Raw genomic sequence first — 15,149 nt, 5'->3', positions numbered from 1 at the left:
TATTATTTTAAAACTATTTAAATATATTTTATAATAATTATTAGAATATAAAAAATAATAATATAAAATTAATAAACTTATATAACTTAGTTATATTTTTGATTATTTGTAACGTTTATTAATTTTTCAGATTTGATTTATGTGTTAACAAAATGACAAGTTTTATAAAAATGAATCCATATTCGGAGGTTTGGAAATGTCGATTGAGATTAAAGAAATCAGCTGAAGTGGCATCATCAACATTGACCTGAGATTTACTTACTCAGACTAATACTGTTTATAATCTATTAAACAATGATATCCGCGCTGCTAACGGCTTTGTTTTTAATGATATTGTCGCTTGCATCAGCGGACGTAAACTTTATGCAATCTTGTGAGTCTCCTGCACAGTGTCGATGCGATGGCCACGAAGCGACAGAAGTGTCCTGTAGAAATTTGGGATTCACCAGAATACCCGACGACATACCCGTCAACATTACTAAGCTGTAAGTAAATTAATGTAATCAATTATTTATTATTATTGCTATTTCTTAAAACAAATTAGAACAAACAGGTGGTTGAGTAAAAAAAAAAAATCAACAGATCAAATGTATTATTTTTAATAATATAACAGCAATTATTATTATTACACGATAATGTGATACAATTAGAAATCGAATCAATACTTTTTTATTATTATAAACATTTGTCTATTTTCACGTACATTTTTTATTATTTTAATTATAATGTTATGTGTGCGTAATAATACGTGATTCAGAGATAAAACTAGGAAATGGTTAGTGACGACCTTCGTCCACAGAAATGATGACCTATAAAAACTTTCCTAATGAAATTTCTTGTAAATAGCTAATTTGTTATTTTATAATAAAATGCATATAATATTGAGAACGTCATTATAAAATTATATTTAAAAAGCAATTCATCATTTACCATTTGTACGACTACAAATTTCTTCTACACTGATGCATATTTAGATCATATTGATTTGTTGATTATTATAATAATGGATTATAATACCACAATTTATTCGTAAATTGATATGATAATTTAAAATATACACCAACTATACTATAACCTAACTATATTATATCTTTTAAAGTATATTGTTAGTTTTGCTTAGTCAATATACTAAACTACAAGATTTATGTAGGACATTGTTATACTATAAAACAGTGTCTTAAAATAATAGTAAAAACTTGACGTAATTTATATTTTGTTTTTGATATAAGGACTTAAAATGATATTTATTTTACAAAAAAATCATAATTTCGTTCACGATAATCTAAATGTAAAATTAGAACGTTATCAAATTTTTAAATTCAAATGTCTATTTCGTGTAGTATTTATTATTGATTTTTTTCATGTAAATTGAAATAGGTATTTTAATATTTTTTGACAGAAGGTAAATTCTTCATATGTCAATGAATCACATTCCATGCTGCAGTTTAATGATTTATTTTTATTGAATGTCCAAACATATCACATATCATTATAAGACTATTTTACATGATCATGATTGATTAATGACAGAAATAATAATATAAACCATAGCTGTAATAATATTGTAAAATAATTATGTATGTGTCAAAGGATTGTTATTTTGGCATAATTACAAGTTGAAACTGAATGGAGAATAGAGAGTTAATATTTTGGCAAAACATTTTTCGTATTATAAACTCTAAGCAGAGCGAATTTAGTTAATTCACTACTATAGATATTACAACTTATTTGTAAAAATATGTTTTCTTTTTCAAATGGTATAGTTTATTTATCAAATATACGTGGTATAGGATACAGTTTTTGTGTTACTCATAAATATGGTTTGGATAGATTTTTTTTTTTAAATAATAAAATTAAATGTACCAACCTAACTCATTTTAAGGATAAAATAAATAGGATAATTGTAGATAAACATTGTTATTTAATTTATTTTAAACATATTTTATGAATTTTTATGTGCATTGTGCAACTAGTGTAAATTCAATAGAATTACTGTGGTAGCTTATTAAAATCCACGCTTTCTTCAGTAAAAAATGACTGCGATCACATCACGTCTATTCATCCTCAGTCCATTCCTTTTTTTTACAGTTCGTTTATTTTTTCAATTCCTAGTATCACATTTATCAAAATCATGTCAAGTAAATGCAGTCAGTAAAGTTGCGTTTTTAAACTATATTTGTAATGTCGTTCATTATTTAATGTGACTATGAATCACGGATGAATTTTAGTAGTTTGTTTTCAATAAAAAATCAATTAGGTATACTATATACTATTACACCGGAGACCATCTAAAATTTACAAATTAGTTTATTATAATAATAAGCAATTCTATGTTGATAATATTATGAGTTGTGTGGGGGAGGGAGGTGTCTTTAATATTATTATGAGCAAGTTTCCTATTAGAATTATTTTTCGTACTCGAAAATATCCAAATATTTGTGTACTTTTATCAGTGTATTGTGTATTGTTGAGTTTTTTTTTGCTGGTGTACTATAATAATTGTGTACACTTGTTTTTGTTTTGGCTTTGTTAATAATACAATTTAAGAGTACATGCCTTTCCCATACTAGATTATATACAGTGTACGTATATACCTATATAGTTTGTTAACTGTTGTTATGGTGTGCGTGCATTTATTACGTGCGTAGAGGTTTTTGGGCAGAAAAAAAATCGATCGAGCGACCTTTCGATTTAATTAGCAATAAACGCGTCTGCCTGTAGGAACCCTTAAAATTATTCTGGAACCCCTGAAACAATAAATATCACACATTCAAGGGTTTTGGAATGTTGTGGAAAGGACCAACGCAGTAATACGAGTAGTTGTCAGTTTATACCCATTATCCAACACCATTGCCGAATCTATTCGAATAAATTCGAGTTAAGTGTAAATTTATCAGTATTGAGTATAATATTTATAATATTAGAACTAAATGATTATTAAATACTTCAGTTAATAAACGAAATCAGCTGATACAGGAATTTGGTCAGAAGTTATTATTATCACAGATTATTAGGTAGATATCTGAAAACCATACAGGGTTAACTACTTGGTGTTTTGGCGTTTGTATCGTACCGCTGACTCATTTTCAAAATCTTGCTGGTGTAATGTGTTACCAGTTTCTTAATAATTATTTATTTATTGACTATTTTATTATTACTTATAAATTATTAGATTTTAAAAATTATTTAAACCATGGCTTAGTTACATATTAAATTAACCACACTCGCTGACATTTTTTTTTAGCAGACTTTTGGAGTTGTCATTAGATTTTAGTTACGCAAAACATTAATTTTTATGGTAGGTATTTATTGGAATCTAAAAAATCATATAGAAAAAACATAATAATAATAATAAAATATTTTTAATTTCACTCAAAAATCAGAATCTATAATACTATTAGAATGAGATTTTTAAAAATAAGTAAATATAATTCATATAAATTATATATTTATTAGAATTATACTATATTCTGTATTTAAAACTAACTGTATAAACATCAATTTCTTTGAACGTTGCATATATTTTAACACACTTTACAAGTTCGGAACGAAATATTTGATCATTTTATTTGAGTTGATTCCAGATTTGAGTTAATAATAGTGTAATGTATTACATTCGTGTTGTGGGTTTTACGTTTTAAACCAATACTAAATCGTTTTGTTTTAAAATATGACTCTAAGTAGAGCTCACTTTAAAACAAATGTCTTGAAATTTTTTTTTTGTTTTACTTACTCGTATTTACTTTTTAAGATGCAACTAAAAAAAAAAAAAACGAAAAATAAAAATAAAGAATAAATTAGGTTTAACTACTAATTTGATTATTGACTATACAACACTTTTAAAAGACTTCATCTCCAAATAATTAAAGTGTTAAATAAAATATAATCATATATCCAACAAATCTCTGACCTGCCTTTAAGAATAATTAAAAATATTAATGGAAAATGTAGGTAATTAATGACTTGTATGGGGTTACTAATGATAATGTGTTATAAGTTAAAATAAAGTAACATAGATATATATAGTAGGTACTTTTTAAAATACTTACTTACTGCTTTATATTTTAAAATTCAATTATTATATTAATAAATGGAGTAGGTATTTACCTTTTCATTTCTGTTAATAAAACCATTGTTTATTAGTTCATAGAATAAAAGTGATATAATATATGTTGCCATGGTCTTTACATGATTTTTTTTAAATTGAATTCAAATATTATGTGTTTAATAAAAAAAACAGACTACATTAATTTATTACTCTTGAAATCGAAAAAAAAATAGATCTTTTTTTTCATATTTTTAAATAATATTGTCAATGACAGGGTTATTGGAATTGTATGATAGGTTTTTTTGATTATATACAAACATTTATATGTTATTATTTTATATAATAAGAATACGACTGAAATTTAATCAATCTGAATACGCTACTAAAATAGGCCAGTAGTTTACATAGGTTGTGGGTAAGCGAAACATTGTCTGATGGATTGTGTTTTGAATAGTTATGATGCTATCAGTGATTATAATATGTCTTAACGTGACTGAATTGGCATATAAATCATATAAATCTTGTTCTTGACCGTTTACTTTTTTGTGTATTATATGCGTGCGTCTGTGGATAGTAATTCCATTATCTCAAGGTTATACGCAGGACTTTATTTTCTTTAGTGTATTATTTATGGTTTGTCTCGATTTTCGGTTACATACTCGTAATTGTTGAATATTTAGATAAATTGGACGAATAGGACATTATAGTTTATCTATAATATTCTGACGTTGGATTGTTGGTCTTTTACTTGGTTAATCAGCTTGTTTTAATATTGATTTTATTTATTTATTATATGTTTGGATATTTTAATTAAAATAGTATTTAGTTTTTTTGTTTAGCTTAATTATTATTTTTTTTTTGTGATTAACAATTAGATTAAAATGTTTTGAAATATTATAATATTTTTTAATTTGATTACGGTTTTAAGTGTATGTTTATTTTTATACAGGTGCTATATAATATGGATTACTATATTTTTAATTTGGTATACATGACGTATATAGTTATCTATTTTATTTCTGGAATTAAAGAGTTTCTAACACTAAATATTTTAAATAATATTTTTTTATTTGAACTTCATAAATATTTGATTTAATTAAAATATTTAATTTTAAATTTATTTCCTAAAATTATTAGATGATAAAGAATAGTTATCAGTAATTTTGTAATATATTGAAATTAATTTAAAATGTCTGTGCTCGTAGAACTGTATGGTATTTTTCATTTTCTAAGTTTAAAAGTTAATTATTTAATGTTTGTAATAGGTTTTAGATTCTTGTGATGTCTATAATACAACTTTAAATATACATATTTCCTTGTCATAAATAATGATATAGCTCTTTTTTTCTAAATAAATGTATTTAAATTTTCATACCATATTTATGAAAAAGGTGCGAAATATGTTTATTTGGAACATTTATTACAAAAAGAGAGCAGGTTAATCAAAAGATAATTTAATTATTAAAATTAGTAATTAGATAAATATTAAACATTTATTGATTTTTGTATAATTAAATGTAATCTAATTGAAAACATTTAATAACTATCATTTTTAATCATAAAAAAATTATGTTATTAATATTTATAATATATTTATACTCGTGCGTGTTTAGTAATTGTTTACATTTTGATTTATGCATCAGTATACTTTCTTAAAATATTTGTTTCATATTAAATCACCTATGTTATTTATTTATTTAATGAATTAAGTCTTCAAGGTCATAATTTAATACCTAATGTATTTTGGTATATCGTAGTTACTAAATCAATACCTAATATAGGTATTAAATATATACATATATATATATAGCATTGAGTTCGAATTTGATTCTGTATCATAAAAGATAATTAGCTCTAATCGAATTAATTAAGCGTATGGTGTAGTTTATAGGGTTTAATATAAGGGATTAACTTTCCATGATTGATTAAATGTGGGCAATTATTCAAAGACATTAATTATACCTTATTAAATATTAGATATAAAGTTAATTAAAACTGAAAAAATGATATTTAGATAATAATGTGGAAGGTAGAACAATTTTAAAAACTGAAACCGTATGTACTTTTAAACAAACGAAATATCAAAAAGTCTTACACGATATTATACAGTTAATTTTTATTTTTTATTTTTTTTTTATAATTAAAAATATTTTTACCATAATTTAACTTTTTTTCTTACAGACTAAATAACGTGGAGGTATTCAATACACAGAATAAATAATATCAAAAACTGTGTAAATTTAAAGTCATTCCTATTATGCAAATTTTTTTTTTTGATTTTTTTTTTTTTTGATTTACTTATAATGTATTCTAAAGTCGATGCATTGTAACACTTTGTACGTGATATAAGGAAATCGAATACAGTAAAAATAAGTATATAAAATGGGTTGGAAACTTTTAGAATTTTCGATGAGTTCGGCATGAGTTCCTTCAATGTGTTTTGAGAAAACTCCATTTAGGTATTCGGACGACAAGATCACCGGATGTATTAGTTTTTCATGAACGAATAACATAAAATTTGTGCCAAGAAAATCATAAAAACCTATCGTTGTGTTTTATTTGGCACTAAAATGCAATTGTAACGCCTCAAGGAGCTTACGAGTCTCTAAGAACCGAAATGAAAAAATTGAATTTTTTATGTAAACAAAATATTTTGCGACATTTTGTTGTAGAATCAACATTAAATGAGTTTATTCTTTAAATATGTACTCCAGATAAGAGAACAACGCATTCAAATTTATATAATATATTTTTTATCAGCACAAACTTTTGGCTCGACTATAAATTTTCACGTTTTTTTTTTTTTTTTGGCACTCATATGAAGAATATGAAGAACTGCGTGAAAGGCACTTGATGATGAAAGCAAAATTCATATTTCCTTCGGGAAAAGTTTCCACATCGGTCGTAAATAATAATATCCTTTGGGTTTTCCCTAACCACCTATATTTCAGTGTATAATCGTGATCGTAAACGACAGTCATCGACTTGAGAGTGGTGTACGTCGAAATCGGATTTGGGTGGACCTTTTTAACGACGCCGTTAAATGTATACAGTTACTAACCATAAAGTAAAAAGTAAAATAATTGCACCATGTTATTTACTATGTAGTTATGTAGTTTATCAGCACTTGTTATAAAGAATCATATAATACGTATTTAAGTCATACAAAGGCTATGAATACTTCAAAATTGGTATTTCTACTATAAATTGGTAATAATAATTAAGTAAATTGCTTAATTATATATTCAGAAATATTAAATTGTTGTATTTTATTTATTTATCATAATTCACTTTTGATTATTTACTATTAGGGATAAATATGCTTTATGATTAAAATAGTTAATATTTGAATATTTATCAATTAATATTATTATTTTTTCAATTTTTAAAATTTAAGACTAAAAGAAACGAATGAAAATGGAGGAATGTTAGATATTCTGGTTATAGGTATTAATGTTGATCTAATTGGTTTTTTAGAATACCTATGATACATGTACATAATAACTCAATAATTTTTTTTTTAAATAATTATAAATTGCTACTTGAAATTAAATGGTTTAAATATGCACATTATAATTATAAACATAAACATATAATAATTATAAATTTCAAAAAATATTTATATATGTAATTATATTTTTATTTAATCTGTACTTACTTATTTTATTTCTTAATTTATTTTATTTTATGAAATTTTTAAATTTTTATATTTTAATGGTACATATCTTAAACTAACTATATAGGTATTAAGGTATAATACTATTTGAATTTAATATGTTACTATAGTTTTTGGATTACAAACTAAGTACATAATATTATAATGTAACATTTTTAAATACAATTGTTTTTTTAAAGATTAATTTTAGTTTGGTAATTTTGTTTTACCTAAGAAAGTTTTATATTAAAATATACAGTACCTGAGGGATACTGTTGCTTGTTAGAAATTGTATACTTTTATTATTTTTTAGGTTCTTGAAATACAAAATAGAAATTTAGAAGGTCTATAATAAAATATTTTCAATTTTTTAAAAAAACCGTTAAATTTATTTTGATTATTAAATAGTTTTCTTGTAATTGTTTACTTTTTAGAATAATTTATAAATATACTTAGATTATTTTAGTATTTTAAATTTTAAATTTACTTGATTGTTTTCATGCGAATCACGTATTCTGTAAAGTTTTAAAAATAACTCAACTTATTTTTTTGATAAAAAAAAAAAAAATATAAATATAAATAATAAATAAATGAAACGAACAATAAATTATGTATTGAAGTAGAGGTTTGAACTATAAAGACTGTCAAAGAGCGTAAATTCTCTCAAAATAATATAAATCGAAATGATGCTATAGTACAAAAACGATGATAAAGAAAACTGTTATGGGGAATAACGAGCAATAATAAATCATTTCATGAAAAACTTGTGTGAGCTCTGTTTTTGGCTACTATTTATCTTGCTCTTAGAGATTCCTTTTCCGTTATGTATTTTTGGGCCGTTTACTATTTTTTTCTGCACCGTTGCTTATGACAGACGTCCGGCATCAGAAATATGATATTATGAAAAAAAGATGATTCTTCTCTTATTGGTTCACAATTTTGTCATGCCAATACCATAAGGTACCAAAGTGGTATTATTAATTTTCAGTGAGAAAGTACACAAACATGTAAAATTGATAATATTTAACTTATGTTTATACGTTGTATTACATATTTTCAAGCAAGGTGAAAATCGAGGTTAAAACCACGGAGCTCACACAATGCGGGCAATTAATTATTACAAAGCCAAGGTTTTCTCTACCGAAATTGTTTGGTCTGACACACATATGTCAACCTTTATTACAGTCATATTTGACTAAATAATATTTCTAAGTACACTAGTGACAATTATAATTTCGTTAAAAGATATTTTATTTTTATAATAACGATAATTCTTCTTAAAATGTATACTGATAATGAAAAAGAAAATAAGTTTGATACCTATAATAATATTAAATATAGACAACTATAAATACAAATTTAACGAGTAAATATAAAAATATATTTCTTAGCTCAGTACAGCTTTTAAATATTTACTGGGAACTTTAAAAATTAAATCATTAAAACAGTGGTTTATTTTATTATATACTAAAACAGCATTATCACATTTATCAAACTATGTATATTATGTAGGTAGTATGTTTTGTTCAACATGCTATAGAATACAATTATTAAGTAGTATGTTCGTCATACAATGAAAATGTTAAAATGGTTTTAGATCCACAGATATTTTGAGCGGAACAATGAATGTATTGATGTATTGATTTTAAAATGATGTGTGTTTTTTTTTTGTATAGTACACTATAATATTTGATGAAAAATGATTTTCAACTTTGAGTATGGATTTAGATAGCATATTGGATCTAGTTTGTACTTTAAAAAGGTTAAAACTAAAAATCTCCAGTATTTTTTTTTCATAATTTATAAAAACAAACAAAAAAGGAACAACGATAATTTTTATGCCAAACCATTATAATTCAAAAACGAATATTTTTGTTATAAATTGTATAATTTTCAAAATATCTTGGATTCTTTAAGTTCTTTATAGACAATTAATTTTTAAATTTTAAAAACAAAATGCGTACCTTTTATATATGTATACAATTAAAAATATATAAGCATATTTTTTTTTATATATGAAGTTGAAATTAGAATATCGACGAAATTCGTCAAAAACGTAAAATATTGCAAGCTATTTTGTATACAAAACAATAGTTAGAAATTTATAAAAACTTGTTTTTTTAAATCTAAGCTGTGAAAATTGAATACAAAAATCCTCATAAACAGTTTATACTGAAGTCGTAAAATTTAAAAGTATATAAAAATACAATTATTATTTATAGATATTTTGAGTTCAAATTTGAATAAAATTACCTCTTTAAATGAAAAAATATAACGATTAAAATGGTTTTGTAATAATTCAAAAACATGATTTGTAGAAATTAATAACTTTTATGTATATTATATGTATTATTATTAAGTTTACTAAACATAATGGGGTTTTTGATTTATTTTGAAATAAAATCTATTATTATACTATGAATCTATTTTGCTGTTGTACAGTATTTGCAGAAAGATAAAATTAAATTTCGTGTTATATAAACTTTTACAATAGGATATACAATTATATTATTATAATAATTAAGTTCTACATTATCTAAGAAAAAAATGTATCAACCTACCGTTAGAAAGAAAAATAAATGGCTTTAATATCTATATCAAAAAAAAAAAAAACTTATCACAAAATATACTATGTGATATTATAAGTTGACAGACCATTTTCGCTCAGAATCGTTTTTCATGTACAAAGAGATATCATTGAATTCAAATTTAATACACCTATAATAGCGACCCACTCGACACAGCAGTGAAGTGTCCATTTGCCTACCTTTTCTATTATTAAATTAGATTTATTAGTAAGAAAGTGAGCATCCATAGATTTCAAATAATTTAAATGCAATTATAATTTAAGTATACTCAATGAGTATTAAGTATTTAATAAAAAGTGTATTATTCAATAAGTAAGTTAAATTGTAAAAAATACAGGGTTACTAATGGATAACAAGTATTTAGATTTGATACAATCTAAATTGAGTGAATTTTAAAACAAAGATAATAAGTAAAAAGTTATCCACTTGTTGTTAAAATAATTAAAAAAGTATAGTCATTATGTATTAATATGATGCAATAATAACCATTGACATTACTACGTATAATATTATGAGTTATGATTAATTATCTAAATATATTTAGACATTCTACAACATTTTTAGTTTTATACGTCAGTGATCCTAGCCATAATGACTATATAGTCACTCAACTATGATGAAATGGAGAAATGGTACGAATAATTTGTATTGTATATAGTGTATGCTTAATGCATACATTGTTAAGATTTTGTATTGTATATTGTATACTTAATGTATACATTGTTAAAATTGCATAAAATTATTCGAAAATGTATACAATGTCAATTAATTATTAATAATATCCGTATAATTCGCATTGTCGATAAAATATGTGTAGATACCTATCTATATTTTGAAGATGTACAGTACTTGAGCAATTGAAAACTAGCGAGTAACTATTTTTGGGTTTTATCCATTACTCTATAAATCTTTGATTTAAAAAACAACCTTGAGAGTTATTATTTGTTACAAATAGGCAAGTTAGTTTGCATTGTTGAATAATATTTTTTTAAAAACCCTTTAAAATAAATCAATCACTGTAAAACTAATAAATTCGTATTTTATGCGATTAAAATAGAAAATTGAGTGTATTTTGATTGTTAATTATATTTAGCACTTATTAATAGATTCATCTTAACTATAACTCAATTCATTATCATTTGTTTTAAAATAAATTGAATTCAACTATGCAACCAGTTTTATCTTCAACATTAATTGATTTATATTTTATTTGAAGTAGGTATTTATGAAAAAAAAAAATAAAAACATGAACACTTTAATTTTGTTTAAGTATTTTCTTACAAATTGTATACTATTTTGTGTAGTCATCTTTTAAATATCAACGTATAGTATTTATACCTGTATATATATTTTATTTCGTTCATATTAAATTAATAGTACATTTTTTTAAATTATTTATTTTTTATAATTCCTCCTCAAGGCATATTCTGTAATAGCTGCATTTAAATTAAATATTGTTAGTTAATCTGTCTACCCAGTGTTATAATATGCTATATTTGCATGCTCTGTTGATTTTAATATTATGTTATTTTCTTGTTTAAAGGCCGTATATTTCTGAAATTATTTTTTTAAAATATTTTTTAAGATTATCAATTGTAAAATGTCACTATACAAATGTAAATAAATATAAAATTATTTGTACATTTAAGATTATTTTTATTTTACTTTTCAAAGAATATATTTTTATTATTTTTTTTACGAGAAACGGAAGTAGTTACCTCCGTTTTATAAGAAAAAGTAACTTTTTGAACTACTTAATGGATAAATTAGAAAATAACTTTTTCGTCAATAAAAAAGGAATATTTTTTTATTTTGATTAAAGAATTATTTAATTTTAAGGTAAACAGTAGTCGTAGTATTTAAGTAGGTAACTTACTAAAAAAACATAAATAACTAGATTATGTAATGCGATAATGTAATAATAAGACAGTTTATATACTTTAAATAATATGTGGAATGTGTGTACAATATTATGTTTGTAAGTTTATAAAATATTTTTTACAATCGATGTAATTAATTGATAAATGTTTAAATGTTTTTTTTTTATACAATCGTGTTAGGCAAACAGTGTGAAATAGTATTTAATATAAGACACATAGACACAATACAACCTTAAGTTTTAATTACATAATATAATAAATTATAGCTATTTGATATTTTTGAAAAGTAATTTTTGTAAAATCAAAATAATTTTATAACTTATTAGTAAAATATAGCTATATAATATTATTGTATTGATTTAAAAAATTATCCGTTTTAATTTAGTGGAATTAAAAAGTTTTAAAAAATGTTTAGTATACCGCTATTTTTCTTTCAAGAAGTATAGTGTAAAATAAATTCGATTTATTCCCTAATTAATGTTTAATGACTTAGAATTTTTTTTTTTTTTTGTTCAGCTCCATATAATGAAACTATGAGAAGGGGTTTTTCGTATAACGTAATAATGACAATAAATTAATCGGGACGAGAAAAGTTTTTACTCTCAGCAAAATCCGCTTGCAGATTAAATTTCGGCACCAGAGGATGTTGCGGCATTTTTAATTATTACTCTCTCGGTCGCCACTGTGGCCGTTCCCTTGTATATTATACTGACATTGGTGTTATACGAAGAGAAGGGGACTCGTTATCATAAACAACGGAAACCCTAAAAACCATTGACCCGAGACGTACTGAAATGGGCATTTGGTAATATAATTTTATTGAAGGAAATGTTATACGTGTAGGATTTATCTCAATAACCGTAAGTCATTCTATTATGACTTTTAAGATTTCTTTCTTGCCGTATTTGAATTTGCACGTATATTAAAATGTTTTAAATTTATTTTCTACGGACAAAAAAAATTAATAAAATAATTTTCGTTGAATATTTTCGTTTATCTTAATAGAAATCAAATATTTCAGGAGCCATTATATTATGGACATTTAATATTACATAAAAAATAATAATAATATGATTCTAATACCTACATGGCTAAATATGTTTACAATATTTTATAATGTATATTACTGATGTTACATCGTTATCGTTTTGGAAGTTTTATTCTATTGTCATAAATATTTATAATTATTATTTACTAATCAAAAGTTTTTTTTATTTATGACATAAGTATTATTTTCGAAGAAAAAAATTTTACAACTGTTAGTAGTTATGCTCTTAGTTTTATTTTATTTTTTATACGAAAATTTAATATTTGTTAAAAGTGCAAAGTTTATGTAAGTCATCGAGACGCCATTCATAGCCAAAGAATCAAACACAATTTCTTGAGTTATATCGATGGCGTATAGCATTGCAAATAATATTATAAAGGTTAGTGTTAAAATTGTAAACAAAGTGAGAGTATACCTACTAAATAGCGGGTATAATAATTCATGTAGGTATTGCACAATCTGAGTTAATTTAAAACATAGAATGAGCATTTAAATTTTAACAATTATAATTTTATCAGTAGTCGAAAAATAATATTATTATATATTAACTAGAGAAATTTTAGTTAGTAAATAAAACTTTGTTAATACTTAAAATTATTATTAACAAGGTACCTATATCATTATTTAAAGAGTAATTGAGTAAACTAGTACTTTTATTATTGTGTGGCTCTGACATAGAAGTTTTGAATTAAAACTATAAGTCTATATTTATAAAGTTTTTAATCATTATTTATCGTAGTTAAATTTTTAATGAACATTACACACGCAAATATAGGTACCTACTAAATTATTTAATGACTACATTTATTATTTTAAAGTAAAGAGTCAAAATAATATTATTTATACAGTGGTATTCTTTGATAAACGAATAAAAAAAATGTATATATTGTTATGAATTTAATATTTAACTTAAACATTTATAATTTCTTAGTTCTAATTTTCTATTAGGAAAATATTAACATAATATTATAATAGAGTTATTAAAATGCTAGTGTAAAATAAATAATATATGAAATGAGTTTGTTTATAATTTGTAAACATAATAATCATTTGAATTAAATAAAAAATTATACAATAACTTATTTTTTTTTTTTTAAAGTGTATTATTAAATTGTGTAAATTGGACAAATTAAGTACCTGTGTAGAACGTATTTCTTAAATTTATGAAAATGTAAAATTAATTATTTTGAATAATTTATTGTTCTATACATATTTTACGAAGTAGTTTTTATAATAAATATAAACAATAATTTGTTACGTGTTTTCTATTAAAATTATATTGTAAAAAATAGGGAATTAGTCATTGTATGTCATGGCATATGAACGTTCATATAATTATTATTTTAGAATTAACTATATTATATTATAAGTACTTATATTCATATATAATTTACTAATTAATTTACAGTGTGCTGAAGAAAATTGTTAAGCTTTAAATGTTTAACTAGAAAAAAATATGAATAGAAATCTATGTTTTCTTCTGATGATTGGTGATAAGTGTTTATGTTTATTTTAACTACCCATCTTATAAAATTTTAGTCGACAGGGACAAAGGTATAATTTTGTTACCCTCCTAAAATATGCCAACAGTAAAAATTTTCTAAAATGAAAAATAAATGAAATATTATTTTCCTTATATTATTTTATATAAGAACATAATGTTTTACGTTTATCCTGGTATATAATAATATGTTGACGTAATGTCAACGTTTTAACATTATTTGAGTTACAAAAATAACCCAATAATATTATTTCATGAATTATGATTACAGGATTATCATTTTTTTAAACAAGTTACAGCACCTTTTTTTATAAACTTTTATGTACTTCAAATTATTTAATAAGATGGTTTTTCTAAAAGCCATAAATGAATTTTAATACTTGTATTTAAAAACAAACAATTATATTATATTGTTTTGATTTTGATGAA

At 23.1% G+C, this 15,149-nt stretch overlaps 1 protein-coding gene across 1 annotated transcript in view; it reads left to right on the top strand.

Moving 5' to 3' along the window:
• The first annotated feature begins 294 nt into the window (after positions 1-294).
• The window catches only part of LOC113556583 (leucine-rich repeat-containing G-protein coupled receptor 5), a 76,857-nt gene continuing 62,002 nt past the window's right edge, over positions 295-15,149 (top strand). Inside the window, exon 1 of the mRNA XM_026961626.1 lies at positions 295-485. Coding sequence (XP_026817427.1) covers positions 295-485 — 191 coding nt within the window. The remainder of the gene's footprint in view (positions 486-15,149) is intronic.

Source organism: Rhopalosiphum maidis, chromosome 1 (assembly GCF_003676215.2).
Source record: "Rhopalosiphum maidis isolate BTI-1 chromosome 1, ASM367621v3, whole genome shotgun sequence".
Lineage (NCBI taxonomy): Eukaryota > Metazoa > Arthropoda > Insecta > Hemiptera > Aphididae > Rhopalosiphum > Rhopalosiphum maidis.
Note: the sequence above shows the minus strand (reverse complement) of the source record. Positions and strands in the feature narration are given on the sequence as shown.